The sequence below is a fragment of the Nansenia antarctica genome, assembly GCF_963989245.1.
Source record: "Nansenia antarctica genome assembly, chromosome: 7".
NCBI classification, from domain to species: Eukaryota; Metazoa; Chordata; class Actinopteri; order Argentiniformes; family Microstomatidae; genus Nansenia; species Nansenia antarctica.
Genome location: NC_137677.1, coordinates 52590926 through 52614029, shown reverse-complemented (window position 1 = coordinate 52614029; position 23104 = coordinate 52590926). Strand labels below are relative to the sequence as shown.

The window sequence follows — 23104 nt, the reverse complement described above, 5'->3', positions numbered from 1 at the left end:
ATGGTTTCTCTGTGCCTCTCGATGGCAAGCAGTGGCCTCAAAGTGTGCCTGCCTGGACTGGACACAGACTGCGGCTGATGCGGCGAGTAATGTGGAAAATATTTAGGCAGAGAGTGGGGGGGAAGCCTTGTTCTCCATAAACAGAGTTTTGGGGAGAAGCCTGCGAGCATTTAAGGTTAGAGCTCTGCAGGTTTTATGGTCACTTCCCAATATGCTGGTCTATTCAAACTACGATGACTACAGTTTTTCATGAACAATCTGTGGACCTCATGAGTTTAGACTCAGTAAACCCATAGCTGGTTCTGCCATCACTGCCTGTTGTTGAATGGAAAATTAAATATAGTTATAGGTTACTGGAAGTTGTTAGCTGTTCAGCTGTGGTCCCATTTCCATACTGGAAATTCCATATACTTCCAACTTTATGAGAATACAGTTCAGCACAGTGTACTGTGTCCTGCTTAAACATAGCCATAAATTGTCACAGTTAAGCTGTTACGTAGTGGAGTGACGTGTGAGGCATTACTGTAGTATTTCGCCTAATCCTTCATCTGGCAGACTGTTTCATTCGTCCTCACTGGGCTAACACAGGGCAATTAGAGCGCCTGTCCTCTCAGAGTGGGCCTCATGATTCATGCATCTGCAATATGAACAACTGTTACATTTGTGGCGATTGACGTTTCCCCTCCCACAGTGGTTTCTGTTGCAGTCGCTCTCTCTCCCTTCCATACAAGGATGTGTTGACTCAGCAGCTCTTGCTGAATCCAACCCTCCAACAAGATTAGCATGTAATGGCAGGTTAAACGATTGGCTAATTGTGCAGGTGTGTCTGCTTTAAGAAAGTTATCTCTTCTAAAGATATATATAGGCTAATACTGTCATTATATCTTAGCCAGAGGGTGGATTAGGGTAAAGGGTGGGGGGTTATTGTCTGGCTATTGGAGTGCTGCCTTTCATATCATAATTCACAGCTTTGGTACAGTGCATGGCGGTCCCGCCCATCTCTGTGCCTTGCGGCCCCGGCCAGTCTTGTGTGTCTGGCGCTGAATGTAGTGTCCCATGAGTACTTCAGACACCCAAACTCAGGTGAGATCAAGCGTGCCTGTCGCCACTCGCCACCTGACCCGCTGACACTTTTCTGCCCAGGTGGCGGTGCACTCCCCCAATCCACAGCCACTCCCTGTGTTCATCACTGCTGTATTACCCAAAGCATGGCTTAGACCTACCTGTCACATGAATAAGTTAAACTAAACAAACCCTCCAAAAAATACCAATGCTGCTGTAATGCTGTAACCCTTGCTTGTTACCCCCTGAAGCTATCACTGTGTAGCTCTGTAGACCCAGGTGAGCTGGCTGGCTCTCTGACCAAACCCATGACCTCGGGGAGATCGGTTGTTTGATGAGCCTTGAAGAAATCAGTCAGACAGCATGGCAGCAGCCTCCTTGTCTGGCCTCTACTTAATGCTCAGCCCCCTCCATTCACCCCCTCCATTCACCCCCTCCATTCACCCACTCCATTCCTCAGAGTGCCAGCCCTGCCTTCAGCCCCTCTCCTCTTGCCTTCTCCACAGTCACCCCAGGATGTCTGGCTCTCTCAAAACACCCAGGCTGTAAGTGTTTTTGAAGTGTGGCTGCGCCAAGCAGTGTGACACTGAGCTGTTCTAGCAGCAGAATATTCTACCTCTTAGCAGATTAGTGTGCTGTGCAGAGATCGCCATAGAGGAAGACCCTGTGTGTGTAGGACAGGCTGCGGTAGAGAGGCTGGCTGGCTGGCTGTTGTCCAGTGTGCCCTCTGAGACTGGGCATAAAAGGACAGTGGAGTGACTCAGCAATGGCAGCATCATAGGGCATTAATTGTGACTGATAGGGCATTAATTGTGACTGACAGGGCCTGGACTGTGGACATGGACTGTGTGGCCTTGCTGCTCTGCATCAAATAATGCTGCCTGTCAGTAAAGTTGGGTTTTGCTTGTTGTCAAATAATTCTCAGTAGTTAGGCCTACTTCTAATAGACAAGTAATTTATTATTTGTGCAATTACCACTGTACTGATAAAACAAATAATGATAACATAATTCTTTCTGTACCTTGAAATGCAGTAGTGAATTCTCTTCCCCTTGGGTACACTGAGTATGTAGTAGCATTAAGTAGATTAACTCTTGTCACATCTTGTTGCCTCCTAAATCATAGGCACCTGGGGCAAACTCTTTACCTGTTCCTGTTCCAACGCAGCCTGAAACAACATAGCTTTTTCTACAAACCTCTCCTTTTTCTATTTCTGCTGTGGGTTTGTTTTGATGGATGACATTTGGTGAAATGCTACTCTTCCATTTAGCTCCACCACAGTGGTTCTCGGTCACATTTAAGGTGGTGGTGAGAGGTAAACTAAGGAGCCAGCATGTTTGTCTTTCAGTTGAGTGGCAACAGCAAAACAAGTTGGTCTAGGCCCTCTAACCTTTCTCCAAAGCCTTTACTAATGCTCAAGGTTTAATTGACCTTGCCTGTTATGTACAGTACAGAGCAACACAAGCTTAGGCTACATTATGTGCCTTTTTGAAACACTGTAATATGATGCACCGCAGCAGGCCTCTTGCTTCTTGGAAAATAAATGGGCTGTTCTAAACTCTTGGCCAATCCAACTAGCAAGCACATACGTTAGGACTTCAGCACTCACCACTTCACTGGGGTCATGTTAACCGAGGGAGGACTTTGTGCCTCTGTCGAAGGAAGGCAAAAACAGGCCCATGTTAAACGTTAATCCACAGAATTCAATTTGACTGATAGAAGGCAAGTTTGGTAAGCCAGCGGAATGCACAGAGCATCACTGCGGCCAAATGAAGGCTGATGTAAAGATGACACAGACCATCCATTTTCTCCCCTCTGCTATTGGTCAGGGCTCTACGCTAACCTTTTTCACTAGGAGCACATGTGCTCCTAAATGAAAAATGTTAGGGGCACACAAAGAAATTTAGGAGCACAGTGAAAAATGTAATTTTTGCACCAAAATCACACATTGGCCCATGCCTACAGCCCTACTAGACGCAGAGTTGATGGCATTGTATTATGGTAACTAGCTGTGTCAAGTTCTCCTGGTTAGCAGCATGTTCATTCATTCATCCATGTCATGCCTGTCAGCTAGCAGCTAGCAGCCCAGCCAGGCTTTAGGGCTAGGTCTGTCAGCTAGCAGCCCAGCCAGGCCATGCAGAGGTCTGTCTCCATGCTGCCCACCTCCCTGCTGCTGGGTCAGGCTACATCAGTCACACACGGTGGCCAGACAACTCCACATCTAGGGGTATTAAACTACCCCACATCCAGATGACCAGTCCCCAGCCCCATGCTGCCCGGGGTGGTGACATGTGGAGGTGGCCAGCCCAGCACGGTGCCTCTGCGGCGGCTAGCTGTTAGCACACCACCATCCCCGGGGGTCCCACCTCTCTGCCACACTCAAGTACAACATGTTGCATTTTCATGCCATTAGGCAACTTGCTTCCTAGGGTTTCCTAGGATTAGAGATGCATTTGGACTTCTGGAGTACCTCCACTACTTTCAATGGGTTCTGAAGGTCTGAGAGCTTTCTACTTTCTACCCTGGGTAGTTAACCCTGGTTGTAACCTTGGGTTCAAATCTGGAGTGTGTGGGACCAAATCTGTAGATGTGGTGAGCTAATGAAGCTAATGAAGCTTGAGATGAGAAAAGGGCGCTTGTCTCTTTAAGGCCCAGGAGGGAGTTAGCGATTAGCGATGTTAGCTTAGCGCCAGTTTAACAGAAGTAACTTCACTTTTAACATGACTTCCCGTGGTCGTAGCGGGCTGGCTGACGGCTTAAAATGTGGCCACACGGTTCGCGCAGATTTATTTTTAGAATAAAAAAAATATATAAAAAAATAAAAATAAATAAAAACTGTACTCGCACGTGTGCTCGTGAATTTATTTCTCTAGTCTGTCGCACAGATGTATTTTTAGTCGCAAATGCGAGTGAAATGGTCGCACTGTAGAGCCCTGTTGGTGTGTATTTATTTACAGCCATGCAAACAGCCATGACACTGTAAAACGCTGCTGATTGGTGTGAGGGGGTACAAGGCCCCAGTCAGTGATTTGACATCCACAGCCCAGACATCAGCAGGCTGCCTGTGTAGAGGGGGCAGGACAGGGTGGTTTGGAGGGCAGGGGTGGGCTGGAACGCAGGGGGGGATGTTAGCCTTCTCTGGGCGTCTAGGGAGCTAGCACGCTGTCACTCACCATGTTAGGACCAATGTGTTATTGGAAGACTGCCATCAAACCCCTCTCCTCATCACATATTCCACTTTATCCCCCCCCCCCCCCCCCCCCTTTCTCCTTTTGAACTTATTCTTGTAGCCTATGTTTTTTTTGTATCCCCACTCTTCTAAATAGTAAAAGGTGTTTATCGTTTAATTTTGGTGATGTCATTCTCTGGATTCTTATTATTCAGATTTCCTTCCCCTTTTTATTCCTGCATGTCATGTCTTTTTGTCATGTCATACTCTCTCTCACTCCCTTTCACACTCCATTTCTCCTTTCACCTTGCATCATCCTCTAACACGTTCACAGGCACACCACGACTGCTAGACATGGAAATTCCACTGCTCTTAATGTTCCCCGACATACTGATACTAACCAGGCTCACTCGTTGCATTGGAGAGAATTTTCTTTGAACCTGAAAACCAGCCCAGTTCCTTCAATAGTATTGGATGTTTAAATCATCTGTTGCTGTTGTTGCTGCTGCTGTTGCTGTTGCTGTTGCGTGTGTGTGGTACTGTAGCCTGTGTCACATGTGCGCATGTGAGTGCAGTGAGGGTGCAGTTAGCCTCCGTGCCTGCGTGAGCGTCTGTGAATCTGCTGTGCAGGTTTAGTGGATCCGGTGGGTTTCAGAACTGTGATGTGGAGCTACAGCAGAGCAGAGCCAGGCTGGCAGCAGGACAGCGCCATGATGGGGATGACGCGGTGGCAGGAGGAGGAGGGGATAGCAAGGGGATGGAGGGAGGAGAGGAGGGGAGGGGCTGAGCTGAGGGAAGAGAGAGGACTGGAGTCTGGAGTAATGAACCTGCTGCTGGAACACTAGTGTGGCTCTGTCATCTCCACTCTCGCTGGCAGCCTGCCAATTTCTCTCTCTCTCTCTCTCTCTCTCTCTCTCTCTCTCTCTCTCTCTCTCTCTCTCTCTATAGCTACTCTCTCTATCCACATACCATTTATAACACTGTCAAGTCATCAGCTAGCACAACCAAAACAGAGTGACATGTCCTTTGTTATTGTCAGAATATTCCTCTCATCTCTGCTTGTGATGTCTCTTTCTGTGCTCCTGCCTTGTGCTTGGTCTGTGACAGTCCCTTTGTGTACTATCATAATCCCTAGGAGTCATAATCTGATCTGTTATTTAATGTGAGTGGTATTTGTTGAGTTGAGCAGCATTGCACTTAATCTTAATCCCTTTCGAGTTCCATAATATTAGCCTACATGCTTGCATTTGTCTCCTGTGTTTACTTCTAGCTAGCCTGTTATTTTTTTATCTTCTTGGCATAATAACGATGCTGGAGGGTCAAATCTAATTTAAAAATAAATAAATAATTTGGAGCGTGTAAGTGGCATAGCACACTAAGGTGCAGACCATATTGCAAGGTCCCTGGTTCGATTCCGGCCATTGACATATCCTGCATGTCATCCCCCTCTCTCTCACCCATCCTTCCAGTCAATCTCTACCGTCTCTATTTTAATAAAGCAGTAATGCTATAAACACAAAACGTTATAAAATAACCCAATATTACCAAACAGTGCTCTGAAAATGCTAAACCCAATTCCTGCTGGATCAACCAATTTATTCTGTGGCACCAGCAGGCTGATGTGGGATGTGGCTGCCAGACAAAGAGATTGGAAAGGCACTTAGGCTAGGCCTAGTCAGTGATGTCCTCTCACATTGGTTGCGTGTCGCCCCTCCTGTCTTATTACAGACTATTCCGAAATGATTGGGGGAATATATTTCTTCAGGCGCATTAGAAAGTGGTGGAATTTCTAGTTGGTCATTTATGATTCAAGATTATTAAACCATAGACTAATGTTCTCAGCAAGCCTTCAAAGGGCATTTGATTGCTGCATATGTGAGTGCTGTGATAGGGAAAAAGGATGAATTTAAATATTTTAATGAGCCCCTTCTGAAGCCCACTTGTCTATTGTTCTCCATGAATTCAGGCCCACTGCTGGTCATGAGAGTACCGTTGAGTGTGTGTGTCCATGTCTGCAGTCACGACACAATGACTCCCCTCCGCCCTCTAATAGCATGTATTCGACTGTCATTTTTGACTCAACATATTATTGACCCAGTTTATAAAAGAAGGCCTCGTCTCTTGTTATATAAATATTGAAGGTGCAGACATTCCGAGAATTTATAAGCCTTTGCTTTATTTGTCATAGGCCCTAGGCCTGCTCCCTGTCCTTAATTCTGGGCCCTATTTCCTGTTAGGGAAACTAGAACTGGAAATTGTACAACTCTTTGTACAATGATAGTCTCTCAGATGAACCCAGGGTGTCGGTGTCCTGAGACCTCAGGGCTGATCAGATGAGTGTCAGTGTGGGCCCTGCCCTTTCCTCAACAACGGGCCCTGTATGTTGGCCCCCCATCACAGCAAGCAGACAGAGGCCCCAGGACTGCACAGCTGTTCTGGAAAGACATTGTGACCAACCCGTAACAACCTAGTGGTGTCTCCAACTCTATCTCTCTTTATCCCTCTATCTCTCTATCTCTCTGTCTCTGTCTCTGTCTGTCTCTCTCTCTCTCTCTCTCCCCCCGTTGAACTTTGTTTTGTCAATCTTCAACTTGCGTGGTAGCCAAGCATCATCTAAAATGATCTTTGGCTATGTAAATGGCTGTAGAAGTGTCTACTATCCTCTCTCACTGTTTCTACAATGTCCAATGTCCCGAGGTGCAGGTGAAACGCAAGCCTCTGTCATCCAGAGGTGTTGCTTGACTGTTGCTTGAGTGGCAAGAGACACTGTCAACTCTTGTTTTTCTTTCTCGCTCTCTTCCTGCGATGCACAATGCCTCACTTGTGTTTTGTTAGGCTGTGACTGTGTTCTTGTGGTAGCCAGCCTCTCCTTTTCACAATCGGAATACCACAGCATTGCAAAAGGCCAGGCAGGTTTCACCCTCTGCTTTGAAGTAGACACCAGCCTCCTAACTCTAGGCTGCTTGGCCACCTCGCAGAACCTGCTCTGTCGCAGCCAGACTGGGTTACAGCCAGGCTAGTGGTCATAGCGGAGGAATGACCTGTGATGTCAGCACTTCCTGTGCTACTTAGAAGACACCTAAAAAGCGCCATAAGTAGGCACCTAAGTAGCACGTGCCTTAAACAATCTTCCCCCCCACATGGGGTACATTGACAATGAATCTCAGTATCCCCCCCCCACGTCGAGGTACTGTCTGTCAGTCTGAATCTAATCTAATCTAATCTAATAATACTTAGACACGTTTCCAATGTGTCTCTCATTTCGGTGTTGACCCAATGAGGTATTGATTGCACAAGATGTTCCTGACCGTTTCGAATGATTTTGAGAAGACCTCTCTTTTGAATTCTCTAAACTCAGCCCCTCCCCATATCACATTCGGTATCACAATATGATCCGTACCGTATTATTGGATCACTGTTCAGTTTTGGCCAGTCGGCTGTGATTAGGAAGTGAGGTTTACAGTTCAGAGCTGCTGTCTCATGGCCGTGGTGCTGCCACACTGAGCCTCTGTCAGCCCGCACAGCTGGTACCTGCACCCTCATGATCACCTGGCATATGATCCTGTTATGGATGAAGCCACGCCTGTGTATGGCTTAATGACGGCTCCCTGCATCCCTGCTAGGAGAAGGATGGAGAAAATGGGGAGAGAGAGAGAGAGAGAGAGAGAGAGAGAGAGAGAGAGAGAGAGAGAGAGAGAGAGAGAGAGAGAGAGAGAGAGAGAGAGAGAGAGAGAGAGAAGACTACTACTTGTATTGATAGAAGAACACCTTGTGCGTGAAGCAGCCAACCTGCAGTACTTGGGTTAGATTTGCAGTCTCTACCTGTGTTATTACCCTCTGAGGATTTAATTTTCTCACACTCTCACTCCTCCTGATCAAGCTGCTCTGTAATCCAATCATTTGGAGTGATGTGTTGGAATAGAGATAGGCCATAGGCTAGCGCCACTCCTCTGCAGTCAGATATCAGTTAGGGCTTACACACCGGCAGTTCCGAACGCCGGTTCGCGTTCGCGTGCCGAAACCTCTGAACGTTGCCGCTGTCTGGCGAACGATACACTGGTATGAACGCGGGCTCGTTCGCCAGACAGCGGCAACGTTCGGAGGTTTCGGCACGCGAACGTGAACCGGCGTTCGGAACTGCCGGTGTGAAAGAGGCCAGTGAGAACTGGCTGTGTTCTATTGTCTCAGAAACCAGCCTGGTCAGTATTCAGATGAGGTAGCCTAGTCCGAGAAGCAAGATGAACCCCCTGAAGAGATAATTCTACTGTTTGTCATTAATGAGTCTCCCTTTTAACTGGATATAAGCACTGCTGTGAAGGGTACATGGGGTGGTGGTAGCCTAGAGGTTAGAGAGGCCGGCTAGCAATTGGAAGGGCGCTGGTTCGATCCCCGCCTCAGGAGGGAGCTGCATGTGCCCTTGAGCAAGACACTTAACCCCTAATCGCTCTAGGGGCGTCGACTATGGTTAACTCTGTGCCTAGAGCAAAAAATACGAGTTCATTGCATGGCAAATACAACATTATTCTTCTACACAGCTAGGCCTGAGAGCACATAGCGCTCACTGAGAGAAGAATGTTGGTTCGTCAATGTGTGAATTGATGGTTTGAACTATGAAGTGTTCAGTATCAAATGTATCTTTTGATCCAGGCATGGGTTTAAACAATATCCACCTGACTATCCCTTATCAACGACCTTATCAACGACCAATACTAGATAGGCTTTTGAACAGATGACGATGACTCCTAAAAAGCAGACAAAAGCCGGTCATTCAGCACTGAAAATGTGCTGATGGCTGATTACCCAACGACTGATTGGAATTCACACATTCTATCCCAGACACTGACAGCACCACCAGGACCTTGTTGAAGTGACCTTTGACCCTGAGGTCCTGACAACAGTGGCTGTTAGCTTCGGGAGAAAGTGTGAGAGGCCCCCTCAAAGTCTCCCTGCTAACCAGACAACTGACCTCAGCCAGAAGTGAAACTGACCAAAAGGGGAAGACTCATAAAAGAGAGGGTATTTCGGATGTGAGGGTCTATTTGGGGAAACACAGACTGGTGTGTGACCTCAGCCTACCCCAATTCTGTCACTGTTTCTCTCAAAGCCCCCAGCTGCCCCACAACTTCCTCCTGACCTTGGGAGACCACACAGTGAGGATACAGGACACAGACACACACACACAGCCTGGGGCCTGTCAGAAGAAAGGAAATGGCCTTGTCGTCAAGGAGGACTCTGAAGATGCTATTGTGGTCATTGTGTCGCTCTCTGGCATTTGTTACGGGATATAGGCTAGCCTAATGGTTTGTCCACATTCTTGACCCTCTTTTTCTCTACGTGTCGACTCCTTCCACATTTCCCTCAACTGAATTATTGCTATTGTTAGCTTGCTTAAAGGTGTCCTCCAGTTACCAACCTCATGATTTTGTCAAGACCCGAATGAATGAGTACTACAAACATCATGCTGTACGTGCTGTACAATTGATGTCTTTGTTCGACATGGATTGTTTTAGTTTTTTGGATGTGTCCCTTGATCTGATCTTATGCGGTTAGAAAAGTGATGGGCTTTTCACAATCTGATTGAATGTGTTAAAAACACATTTGGCTCTCTAGACCTGTCCAGTTTGAGTGGGGGGGAAGCCCAATGTGTCCATCGGTGAATGTAGGATTATAGTGGGCTAATAATGCTGCTCAGAGGATGACCCTGAGAATGAGTACTAAACCCCCCATGACCATCCAGCAACCCTGAACCCTCGGTAAAACCTCTGCTCTTTGCTCTTCTGTGCGGGTGAGTGGGTGTTTGTGTGTGTGTGTGTGTGTGTGCATCCTTGCGTGTGTGTGTGTGTTGATTTATGTCTGATTTGTCAGGGTTAGTCTCCATGATCAACCAGTTTTCAATCAGATACGGAACCCTTCTCTTAGGAAGTTATGATCAGTTGATTCATTGCCCTCTGTTCTGTCAAACTTGGCTTTCCATTCGTCCTGTGTTCAGTGTTCACTGACTTGTTATGTAGCATCCCCCAAAAGCTGTAAGTTATATAATGAACCGTACAAATAATCAGTTGAACGATATTATGCTTCTGGATGTTCTTCATCATGGGCTCTGGTCACACTGCTGATTACCAGCCTGCCTGCAGTCGTGGTAGGTCCCATGAGCACCTCAGGACAGAAGAATCGACCCAACAAAGAATTCCGGTCCTATCTGTATGATCAGAACGCCAGGCACATGGTTTGTCCTGACACCTAAAAGAAAAGAGGTCCTCTGATCTGATCTTATGTGGTTAGAAAAGCGATGGGCTTTTTACAAGCGGATTGAAACGTGTTAAAAACACATTTGGCTCTCTAGCCCTGTCCAGTTTGACTGTCCATCTGTGAATGTAGCATAGTGGGCTAATGCTGCTCAGAGGATGACCCTGAGAAAGAGTACTAAACCCCCATGACCGTCTGTCAATGATCCTATCTTCATCTAGCCTCACACTCTTTCACTTTGGGTTGAAGTAGTCAGACCCCTGGGCCCAGTTGTTCAAACCGTTCAATCTGGATCAGAATGATCCCGATTTCTTTTCTCTGATCCAGCTAGCTGATTTTCCTTTATACGACTCAAAATCAGCCAGATAGATCTGATCCTGGATAGCAGGATTCTGATCCTCATTCTGATCCAGATTTAAACGTTTTGAACGACTGGGCCCGGTGTCCTGAAGCAGCTGTCTGGATCAGCACACTCTTCCTCTGATGCTAATTATTTGTTGTCCTGACAACCTGTCTGACCGGGAGCACATCTCTCTACTGAACTATATGTGAAGGAAGGGCTGGTACAGTACTGATCTGACTGTCTAGTGTTAGCTCTATAGGGCTGTGGCGAGGGGAGAGAGAGCTGTATTCAGGATGTGTAAACAGCCTCAGGCAGTAGCAGTGATGTGGCTTGTAATAGCTGCAGTAGTGTAGAGACGGTGACAGATCAAAGGGTAAAGCTCCTTCAGGGCTCTGCGAGTACACACACACACACACACACACACACACACGCACACATTGCTTATCTGGAAACCCTGGCCCGTTGCTTAATCTCACCTATGATATAAGCACTCTGGAGAATGTGGCTGAGACAGCTAATTGGTGTCAACACAGATGACACATAGGCATGTAAAACCTTCAGAAAGCACCGTCAGCCGCAGTGATAATGCTAGGATGGCCAGTAAACATAAATGCCTCAGCTTTCTGAAGTGCTGCATTCAGCGGAGGGGTGATACTGCACAGTATTGGAGAGGATACTCAGGAAGGAAGGGCAGGGGGGGGGGGGGGGCGGGGGTGGGTTGGTGGAGGAGGCTCTCATTTAACTGTTTTCACTCCAGGAACCCAAGCATAAAGATGGGGGAGGGGGCATCGTCTTTGTGAAGTGGAATGGAAGTACTGGAGTGTGTGTGTTTGTTTTTGTGTGTGTGTGTGTGTGTGTATATATGTAGTGTTGGTATAGGGCTGTGTGAGTGTTGATATTTGTTCTAATGTGTGTTTAGTCTCTATTCCTCGAATCCTCTCTCCCTCAGGTCCTGAGGGCTGTTGACTGTCGCTGAGTCACTGGCTAACTGCGCTGCTAGGAGAAACACAGCTCTAGTGTAATATTGTGGTGATTCACATTAAGAGACATTCACCAAGAAGGGTTTGTACCTTTAAGAGTGGGGGTTAAAGGGGCAAGGGTTTCCGGTTCCGGGTGAAGTTATTGTGGTTGTCACGGAGAGTGTATGTTAGCATGTAGCAGAAGTGAGTGAAGTAAAACATCCTCGACTCCAACCTACGTCTGTCGTCTCTTTGTTGCACTTCCCACATTGGTGACCCTGACGAAAGCGAACGAGATGTCTGTCCAGAACCCCGGAAACGCCGCCGCGTTGCCCGCACCGGACTATGCTAACATATACGCAGCAACCGTCAAGCTGCCCGACTTTTGGCAGCAGAACCCACGGGCGTGGTTTCACCACATAGAAGCCCAATTCCGGCTGAGAGGGATAACGCAGGATGGGACTAAATATTTCCATGTGGTGTCTGCGTTAGATGCTTCGACAACGGCGCGCGCGATGATGCTGTTAGAGGATCCACCGGCTGTCGGCATGTACGGTGCATTGAAGACATTCCTGCTGAAACTTTATGAGCTGTCAGAATTAGAGAAAGCAGACCGCCTGCTGTCACTCAATGGCCTCGGCGACGGCAAACCGTCGGAGTTGATGGAGAGAATGTTGTCGGTGCTGGGATCAGCTGATCCCTCGTTCTTGTTTACACACATTTTCCTGCGGCAGCTCCCGGCGCCTGTGCGCACAGCACTGGCCAGTTCCCCCCTCTCCTCCACCAAGGATTATCGTTCTCTGGCTGCGGAGGCCGACAGGGTGTACCTCGCTAACCGGCAGCAGTTTATCCATGCGCTGCTGCCCCACCCAGACCACTTGACCCCACCTCCACCCCTGGAGGACTATACAGACACCGCGGCCGCGGTGACGGCCCGCCGCCAAGCCGACGACGGGCTCTGTTACTACCATGCAAGGTTTGGGTCCAAGGCCAAGCAGTGTCGCAAGCCATGCAGTTTCAGGGTACAGGGAAACGCCAGGGCCGGCGCTCATTAGCGGCTATGGGCGCCGGCCGTGACTGCAAGCTGTTGTTCGTCGCCGACTCCTTATCTGGCCGGCGGTTGCTGGTCGACTCAGGCGCTCAACGCAGCATCCTGCCAGCGCAGGCAGTGGACACCATGGCCGGCGGACACGGCCCCCAGATGGACGCCGCTAATGGCACACCCATACGAACATTTGGCATCAGGTATGTGGAAGTGTGTTTTGGCGGGCGCCGTTTCGGCTGGGACTTTGTTATGGCTGCTGTATCCACGCCACTTCTGGGCGCGGACTTCCTCTGTGCTTTTAACCTGCTGGTGGATATTAAGAACTGTCGCCTGATCGATGCCCTCTCTTTTGCTTCGTACCCCTGTACGCTGGGGGGGGCGGGAGCGCTTTGCCTGGCAAACACGCTGGCCACCGGGGATCCATATCAACGCCTGCTCGCCGGTTTCCCTGACCTCACTACACCCACGTTCTCAGCGGAGGTGGCTAAGCACGGCGTAGAGCACCATATCACCACCGTGGGCCCCCCAGTCTATGCCCGGGCCCGACGCCTCGACGCGGCCAAGCTTGCAATCGCCAGAGGGGAGTTTTCGACCATGGAGCGACTCGGCATCGTGCGCCGCTCAAAGAGCCCGTGGGCTTCCCCCCTACATATGGTGACTAAGGCCGACGGGGGTTGGCGCCCCTGCGGCGATTTCCGTCGCCTGAATAACGCCACAACCCCCGACCGGTACCCCGTTCCACACATACAGGACTTCTCTGCCCACCTGGCGGGGGCCGTCATTTTTTCCAAGGTGGACCTGGTGCGCGGGTACCACCAGGTGCCGGTCCATCCGCAGGATGTGCCAAAGACGGCTGTCATCACACCCTTTGGACTTTTCGAGTTTCTGCGAATGCCTTTTGGCCTCAAAGGGGCGGCGCAGACGTTTCAGCGCCTGATGGACTCTGTGCTCCGAGACATGCCATTCATGTTTGTTTACCTGGATGACATTCTGGTGGCCAGCGCGTCCATGGAGGAGCACATGACACATCTCCGGCAGTTGTTTGAGCGGCTCAGGGCCCACGGCCTCATTGTAAACCCAGCCAAGTGCCAGTTCGGGCAGTCATCCATCACCTTCCTCGGACACCATGTCGCTCCGCAGGGAGCCGCCCCTCTTCCCGCCAGAGTGGAGGCCATCACCAGTTTCCCCCGTCCCCGCACAATACAGTCTCTACAGGAGTTCCTGGGCATGGTGAATTTTTACAACCGTTTTATTCCCCATGCCGCCCACCTCATGCGTCCCTTGTACGAGACCCTGCGGGGAAAAGGGCCCAAGGACGTGTTGGACTGGTCCCCGGAGATGGACAAGGCTTTCGGGGCTGCTAAGAACGCGCTGGCTAACGCTGCTCTACTGGCGCACCCGTCTCCCACAGCCCCGGTCGCCCTCACGACGGACGCCTCTGACTATGCAGTGGGGGCGGTGTGCGAGCAGTGGGTGAACGGGGCTTGGCAGCCGCTGGCCTTCTTCAGCAAACAGCTCCGCGACAACGAGCGCAAGTACAGCACCTTTGACAGGGAACTGCTGGGTCTTTTCCTGGCCACCAGGCACTTTAGATTCCTGTTAGAGGGCCGCCAGTTCACCGCCTTCGTGGACCACAAGCCACTGACATTCTCCATGGCCAAGACCTCGGAGCCATGGTCTGGGCGTCAGCAGCGTCAGCTCTCGGCGATCTCCGAGTTCACCACGGACATCCAGCACTTGGCGGGCAAGGACAACTTCGTCGCCGACTGCCTCTCACGGGCGGTCGTCGGGTCTGTGCACTTAGGACTCGACTATGCCGCCATGGCGGCGGACCAAGCCGCAGACTCTGACATTCAGGCCTACCGGGTCGCTCCTACTGCACTGCAGCTGGAGGACGTGGTGTTCGACGCGGCCAAAGCCACTCTCCTCTGCGACGTCTCCACCGGCCAACCACGTCCTATGGTGCCGGCTGCCTGGCGGCGCAGGGTTTTCAACACCATCCACGGCCTTTCCCACCCGGGGGTGAAAGCCTCGGCTAAATTGGTGGGGATTAAGTTTGTTTGGCCTGGCCTCCGGAGGGACGTTAGAACCTGGGCTGGCTCGTGTGTGGCATGTCAGCGCGCTAAGGTGCACCGCCATACCAAAGCCCCTTTGGCACCGTTTGTGGTGCCAGAGAGGCGTTTTGACCACGTGCATGTGGACCTGGTAGGCCCCCTGCCCCCGTCTCACGGATATACCTACCTCCTCACCATGGTGGACCGGACCACCAGGTGGCCAGAAGCTGTTCCCCTGGCCTCTACTACGGCAGCGGAGGTGGCCCGGGCGTTCATTGGGTGCTGGGTGGCCCGCTTTGGCACACCAGGTGACATCACGAGCGACAGGGGCCCCCAGTTCACCTCGGAGCTCTGGACTACGGTTGCTGAGCACCTGGGGGTGAAGATCCACCGCACTACGGCGTACCACCCGCAGGGCAATGGACTTTGTGAGCGGTTCCATCGGGACATGAAGGCCGCTCTTCGGGCCAGCCTGATGGACAGTGGCTGGGTGGACCGCCTCCCGTGGGTCATGCTCGGTCTTCGCTCTGCCCCCAAAGAGGATCTCCAGGCCTCGTCCGCCGAGCTGGTGTATGGCCAGCCACTGCGGGTTCCTGGGGAGTTTCTTCCAGAGGCTGCAGCTCCCTGGTCGGCCGCCTCTCATAGAACTGTGTTCCGGGGCATTGTGAATGACCTCGTCCCCATTCCGACATCACGTCACTGCCTCCCCCAGTCCTACGTCCCCAGGGACCTGCCATTGGCTAAGTACGTTTTCATCCGACACGACAGCCATCGGGCTCCACTGCGGCCCCCCTACGACGGGCCCTTCCGTGTCCTGGAGGCGGGCGCTAAGCACTTTGTGGTGGACATGGGGGGCAGGTCAGAGCGGGTCGCTATAGACCGTCTCAAGCCTGCTCACTTGAACATTGACGAGCCAGTTCAGTTGGCCCTACCCCCGCGGCGGGGGCGGCCCCCTACCCCAACCTCTGTCCCTACCCCAACCTCTGTCCCTACCCCAACCTCTGTCCCAGCTCCAGTTCCAGTTCCAGTTCCAGTTCCAGCTCCAGTTCCAGTTCTCACCCTTAATCCCCCTCCTGCAAAGCGCAGCCGTTTCGGCCGCTTGATCCGCCCCCCGCCACGTTAACTGTAGTACTGTTCATGGATTGCCTGTTCAGTTGGACTTTTAATGGTTATCTTGGTTTTTTGTACCTTCTGGGTTGGTGAATTCTGGGGGGGCCTGTGTGGTGATTCACATTAAGAGACATTCACCAAGAAGGGTTTGTACCTTTAAGAGTGGGGGTTAAAGGGGCAAGGGTTTCCGGTTCCGGGTGAAGTTATTGTGGTTGTCACGGAGAGTGTATGTTAGCATGTAGCAGAAGTGAGTGAAGTAAAACATCCTCGACTCCAACCTACGTCTGTCGTCTCTTTGTTGCACTTCCCACAATATCATCATTATTCTACTGCACCCCCCCGTGCCCCGAGCACTGACTGGTCTAGGGTCAGCCCAACCAACTAATCTCTGACTCACATCAGTGTGTTTAACTGATCCAGAATCAGCTGATTTATCATGTCTCCCTTTTGTGTGAGTGTGTGTGAGAGGGAGGGAGAGATGGAGAGAGAGACAGAGACAGAGACAGAGACAGAGACAGAGACAGAGACAGAGACAGAGACAGAGAGACATCCAGAGTAATGACAGGCTCCTGTAGCTGTTACTGTGGCTCTGTCCGGACGCGCTAACTCCACTCCCCCTGCCAGAATGCCACTCAGCCCAGCTGTTCTCCTGACTCATGGAAAATCACTGCAGTGAGGTGTGTGTGTGTGTATGTGTAGGGAAGGGACTGATTTAACCCTGTAGGAACATCTGCAGTGAAGGAAGGTAGGGGGGGAGAGCTGTGGAGACAGTGCTTTCTCCCAGTCAATATGAAGTCACAGCTGTGTGTGTGTCTGTGTGTGTGTCTGTGAGGCCACTGGAAATACAATGAAAGGCACAGGAACAATGGTTCCTGTTGTGCCTTGATTACATTTTAAAAGCCTCATCCACATCAGTGTATGGGGGGGGGGGGTAGTGATTTTCCATTACTCATGGGGATGAATAGCGGACATGGGGAGTGAATGAGGTGTCATTTAGCCTCGTCTCCATTATGAATACAAATGGATTGAGGCACGAGAGGAAACCGTCTCCCCCCACTAATGGGTACCACATATCTACCAAGCAAGTACCCCAGGCTGCTGGGGCCTTTCTACCGGAGGTAGAAATCGGAGGACAGGCTCATGGTGCACGGCAGTGAAGGAGGAACGGTATAACACGTCAGACATAAACTCATCTCTGTCCACGTATGTGTTGTCATCGTTTCTATACTAGTCCAGCTTATATAAAGCTTAGAGAGGTCATTTCACATAACAGCATTTCAAATAATCCATGGTGATTGTATATTTGAGGGGGGGGGGGGGTCTACTCATCGTCCATGTTAGCGGGGTGGGATTTTTATCTGGTTTCACTTTCTGTAGGTCATCTGTGTGTTAGAGCCAGCCTAGCCAGCTTTCATTTACATTCATTCATTCATTCATTCATTCATTCATTCATTCATTTACAGAGCCTGGACTCTTTTAAGATACTCTTTCAAGTATTATGTTTTTTAGGCTGTTTGTTTTTAACTTATTGGGGCGGTTTCACAGACAAGGCCTAAGACTAATTCTAGACTAAAAAGCATCTTCAATGGAGGTTTTACATTGAAAGTGTGATTTAGTCCAGGACTAGGCTTAAGCCTTGTCTGTGAAACCGGCCCATTATGTTTTAGGCTGTTTTTTGTTGTTATTGTTGTTGTTGTTGTTTTTTTTCTCTGTAGCACTCTGAGGTTCTTTTGAATGAAAAGTGAAATACAAATAAAATTATTATGCATTATCATTATTATTAATATTATGTATTATTATTATAGCGATGTGCTGCGTGTGGATGCGAGCAGCACACTATAATGCCAGTGGTCTGGACCGTGCTCTCAGTCAGCACAAAACAAAGCTTCCTGCTGCTGCAGCAGCGCTGCCCTGGAAACCCAGCCCTCCTTGAATGGACGCGGCTACGGCTACGCTAACGATGCGCCGCAGAGCTAATGGGGACATGGCTCCCAGAGGGCCGGAGAGGAGCTTATTTTTACTGGCGCTATCAGACAAGCCGCCACCTGTCTCGGGCACAGCCCAGGGAGGAGTAGGGCCCGTGTCAGCATACAGGATTATTAAGTCGCCTTAGTAATGTAGCACCGTCAGTGGATGGATCAGAAGTAGGCCTTTCGAATACGAGGATGCTCTTAGAATCTGTCTCCCTTTTTTGTGTTTTAACACAAGGGTTGGACTAGAGGCTAGAAGCTAGCCTGATGAATCCATATTACCGTCTCTGGTATCCTCTCCTCCCACCTCTATACCTCCTGCTATATGGATCCGTGCTCTGCTCACCCGTCAGCCAAGATGTTACAGACAGCACAGGTCTGAAGGTGTCTGATTGTATCCATTGTCAGGAACAGAATTGATTTTGGCTGGTGTGAGTTGGAGGCTGTTAATCCTACTCTTAACACATTTCCCCACACCGCCAGCACCTCATGTGAACTGTTAAAAGAAAGATAATTCAGGTGTTGATGGAGAAACTTGGAAAAAAAGAAGAACAATAGTCGTTGCCACCTTCTTTCCATAGGTTCCCCTGGGGAAAAGGTTCTAATCTTGGGGTTTGCATGAGTCACTGACAGGATGTCATATCATCGAAAAAGCACATTTTTTAAGTCACAATAGATGAAAGTAGAAAAGCATCAAAAGACTTCCCCTTGTGAAAGGGAGAGGTGAAAAGAACAGAGAGGGCCGTGTTCAAATGAATAGAGCAACAGTGGAGAAGGATGAAATCCCTGCCTGTTTTGAGGCCTGTGGAGGAGGAAGACTAAGGTAGGCAGGCCGCCATCTGTCCGTCTGCGGGGAGCGGAGGGGGGCTTGTTTCTCAGATGGTGGGTGTAGGCAGCTTGGGCCAGCGAGGGGCTGCAGCCAGGGCCGGACGGATGGATCAGGCAAGGAGGTCTAGTCTCTCTCAGCAACCATGATCTCCCCATGTTCCAGCCCCTAGTTCCGCTGGCCAACAGCCAAGGCTGGCACTGGTGTGTGTGTGTGTGTGTGTGTGTGTTAATTACTGTGTGTGTGTGTGTGTGTGCGTGTGTGTGTGTGTGTGTGTGTGTGTGTGTGTGTGTGTGTGTTAATTACTGTGTGTGCGTGTGTGCGTCTGTGCGTCTGTTTGAGAGCATGGATAGTATTGGATGGAATGGATGTATTTTGAGTTGTGTGTGTGCATTCATATGGTTATGGCATGTGCATGAGGGCTGCATCGTTGTCCATAGAATCTGAATTTCCTTCTCTTGCAGAAGAGACTATGTGGTTGAAATGAGAGCTGCAGTTGAAGCTCTGGTAGGGTTTGAACTGCTGTTCTCTGGTGATCCAGCTCAGCCTTTTGTTTCAAGCTTGTCATCAGTTTAATTACTGTAATTCCCTTTTGTCTGAGAACAAAGGATCAGGATTATGCCCTTAGACTTGCATGCAGGTGGTGTTCAAGTAAAACTGTCTCCGGACTAAATTGAGGATTGAAATTATGCTACATATGATATAGACAATTATTGTGACAAAACCAGTGGGCTGACACAAATAGTTCCGATGTCTATTTCTGAGTGAAATGTGTGTGCTTTACACTGTCCAACTCTGTTACACTAAATGTCCAGTAGATGGCAGTGTTTGCTGCTCTAAATTTGACATCGTCTGTTATTGTTTTTTGTTTACAACGTTATGGGTTTCCAAAAATTGCACCATGGACTGAGCAAACGCTCAGGTGATGCTTATGTGTTGTTATGGTGTTAGCAGGGCTACTCTCACTACACGTTCATTGAGCAGCTCTCTCACCCCATGACAAGGAAGGTTGCTGATTGGGGGGGCAGGCACGGTACCTTTCATTTGACATAGGATTCTACATGGTGGTGTGGCAAATATTTTATACCAAATTTATAGGCTGGTACAGTCCCAATAGAGTAGTATTGTGACTTGAGGAAGCTTACAGAGTGGCTGCTTCATCCACTTTTCTTGTAGGAGCTGATAAACGGAGAATTTTCGGTTTTACCCACAATCCTTTGCAGGCTTCATTTGAATACACTGGTGCAGTGAGCTTGTAGACTTTGAAATTGAATTGAGTGTTATAATGTTGTTTAAAGCATTCACTGATGCCATTGTTTCTCATTTATTGTATTTAATATTTTGTGTTATTATTTTATTTTATAATTATAAAAATGTTATACATTTATAAATCATTTTATTTTATGTTAATTGTTTCTTTCTCCAGGTGGCGTTGCTAGGAATGGACCTTTTATCTGCCTTAGTGACAAGGTTAATGGACCGCTTTCGGACTCATGTGGGAACAGGTAATATTGAGGTTATTTAATTATAGTTAAGTAGGTTTTTAATGAGCATTTTATTTTTTGTTTGGACTCATGTTTGACACCCCTGCTCCAGAGTATCAGGATGGATAATGAACTCATCGTTCACACCTTGATAACTCCACCCTGTTCCTCTCTATCTCTCTGTCTCTCTAGTCCTGCCCAGTTTGATAGACCGTCTGGGTGATGCCAAAGACCAAGTCAGAGACCAAGATCAAACCCTGCTGCTAAAGATTATGGAGCAGGCTGCCAGCGCACAGGTAAACAAACCCTCATTCACTCATGTTATGGAGTCATGCTATCTTAGGATAAACTTTGGTGCTAACCCAATCCCGAACGATCGATTGATCAATCGAAACCCAGGTGATTGTTTACTTATGTGTTGATCTGATTGATCCCTAAATCCTACCCAGTGTATCTTAATCCATGGTGGTCCAAACTAGAAGCTGTCGCTCACCTCTTCCATGTGCTCTTGCAGTATGTGTGGGACAGAATGCTGGGAGGGTTCAAACACAAGAACAACAGGACCAGAGAGGGAGTGTGCCTTTGTCTCATCTCTACACTCCACGTGTAAGCATGTCCTCTGAATAAGCCATCTCTCCTTCCCCTCTGACGTCTGCATAGGCATTAGAGCTCTGAACTGATTGTTTTTGACATTGTTCTTTAATAACGAGAAGTGTGCAATGGACAAGATAGCATTTTGAAGGTCCAGTTCTGTGTCGTGGTTAGATCTGCCAATGGAGGTTTTTGACAAGAATTTTTGACAATAATTTTTTTTTCTTTGTTGTGTATCATTGGATATAGTTTTTGACATTGCTATATTCTTTAACAAGAAGTGGATAATTGACAAGATAGCCTTTTTAATCAATTTCAGTGTTGTGATTTCAGTTAATGAATGAGGCTATTTATTGAAATTAATCTCTGCTGTTTATCATTGAAAATGGTAACATCTTGCCTCATATAATGTAAGTCATTGCTGTTAGGAAGTTCTGGCTCTTCTATATTATGTAATTGCTTCCTCTCTCTCTTTGTCTTTCAGGTACGGGGCCCAAGGCTTAACCCTCAGTAAAATTGTACCCCACATATGTAATCTATTAGGAGATCCCACAAGTCAGGTACAGTCTGTTTATTATGTGTCACTCACTGTTTGCTGTGTCATGAATCACTTATTTTGCTGGCTAGGGAATGGATGTCCAGACCCCAACACAGAAACAAAGGAGTAGACTGCAGCATTTTACTGAAGGCATATGTGGCCCCCTAGCGTCAGCCAGAGGAGGTTCACCCTCAGAACAGTGCCACCTGGCGTTGTACTGGTGAAATCGCATTTCACAAATGCAGGTCAATGTGTATCTACTGTGTAGGAGTATGAAAACAAATCATAGTGTTCTTGTAAACATCTTTAAACAATGTGTCCAGGTAACTGCCGATCTCCAGTGTTTAACATAATTAATTTCATTACATTTTTCAGTTTTGTGTTGTTGTTTTAATGCTACTACTATATGCGTGACTGTAAATTCTATTCTATAAGCATGGTGTGATACTCTGGTTAATGATGATCCAGTGTAAGATGACAGTCTGTACTTTGGCCCTCAGGTGAGAGATGGAGCCATGACCTGTCTGGTGGAGATCTACAGACATGTGGGGGAGAGGGTGAGGATGGACCTCAGCAAGAAGGGCCTACCACAGTCACGGTAAGCTGAGCCCCCTCTCTCTCTGTGTCCTTCCCTCTCTTTCTCTCTTTATTACTCGTTCTCTCTGTCTTTCGCTCTCTCTCTCTCTCTCTCTCTCTCTCTCTCTCTCTCTCTGTCTCTATCTTGTTCACTGTCTCTCTCTCTCTCTTTCACCATTCTCTCTCTCACAAATACTGTGCCTACTGTAAATGGGTCAGGAAGGGCCCTGATACAGTAGCTTCCTCTGCTCGTGGCACTGTGTTGTGGGATGCGGCCATGATGACAAACACACTTCATGGAGTGAAATTGTCAGTGTGCAAGTATGTGTGTAGGGTAAGTAGGGGCCACACCCTTCTGCCTCACCCATCTTTCGGAGGATATTGATTGTGCTGTTGGTGAACAAAGAGGGAAATGGGACCTAAAAGCATTACATCTTGAAATGGCGTCTTTTCTCTGCAGTTTTCCAGTGAAAGGCTCTTTTCAACATGTCATTAAGCCTCAGCCCTGGGCCTCAGACAATAGCCCAAGAATGGCCCATTATCGCCGGACTGATCCTTCACTTCCTGCCCTGCAGCACCTGATAGACAGAGCACTCCCCCGTCTCCACCACGGCCCTTCCACTGGGGGCTGTCAGGACACTGCCTGTGTTCCAATACCCACATTCATAGAACGTAGAACATTGACAAAGTCATGTATTTGCCAATGCATTCCTGCTGCGTGTGTTCACTAGCGTACACAATATGCAAGTGTGGATCTTGGAACACAGCCTGATGACTCTCCCATGTGAGGAGTGAAGCCTGGGGGGGTTTAGCGTGCCTGTGCTGTGTCCTGCACATGGACATGGAGTGTGTGGTGGTGGTGCTGGTCTTGAATTGAATGACTCCCTACTGTACACCAATGCAGCTGTGATTGGATTGGGTCAGCCACTGTTCTGTGACACCTCATTGGAGAACAGCTGCATAGGGCACAGAGGCAGGCGTGGGCTAGGCTAGGCTAGGCTAGGCTAGGCTAGACTAATCTAGTCCATGGCTTTACATAGGTCACCATAGAGGCCCTTGGTTTATGAATGAATGAATGAATGAATGGTCTTTATTGTCATTGCTATAGTACAGGTACCAAACAACGAAATTT

General features: G+C 48.8%; 1 protein-coding gene across 1 annotated transcript in view; it reads left to right on the top strand.

Moving 5' to 3' along the window:
• Positions 1-23104, top strand: part of clasp1a (cytoplasmic linker associated protein 1a) — a gene marked incomplete at its 5' end in the record, with an annotated part of 69927 nt that overhangs the window by 1227 nt on the left and 45596 nt on the right. The window contains 5 exons of the mRNA XM_080537119.1: positions 20210-20288; positions 20460-20563; positions 20782-20873; positions 21343-21418; positions 21897-21994. Of these exons, the coding sequence (XP_080393245.1) occupies positions 20210-20288; positions 20460-20563; positions 20782-20873; positions 21343-21418; positions 21897-21994 (449 nt within the window). The remainder of the gene's footprint in view (positions 1-20209; positions 20289-20459; positions 20564-20781; positions 20874-21342; positions 21419-21896; positions 21995-23104) is intronic.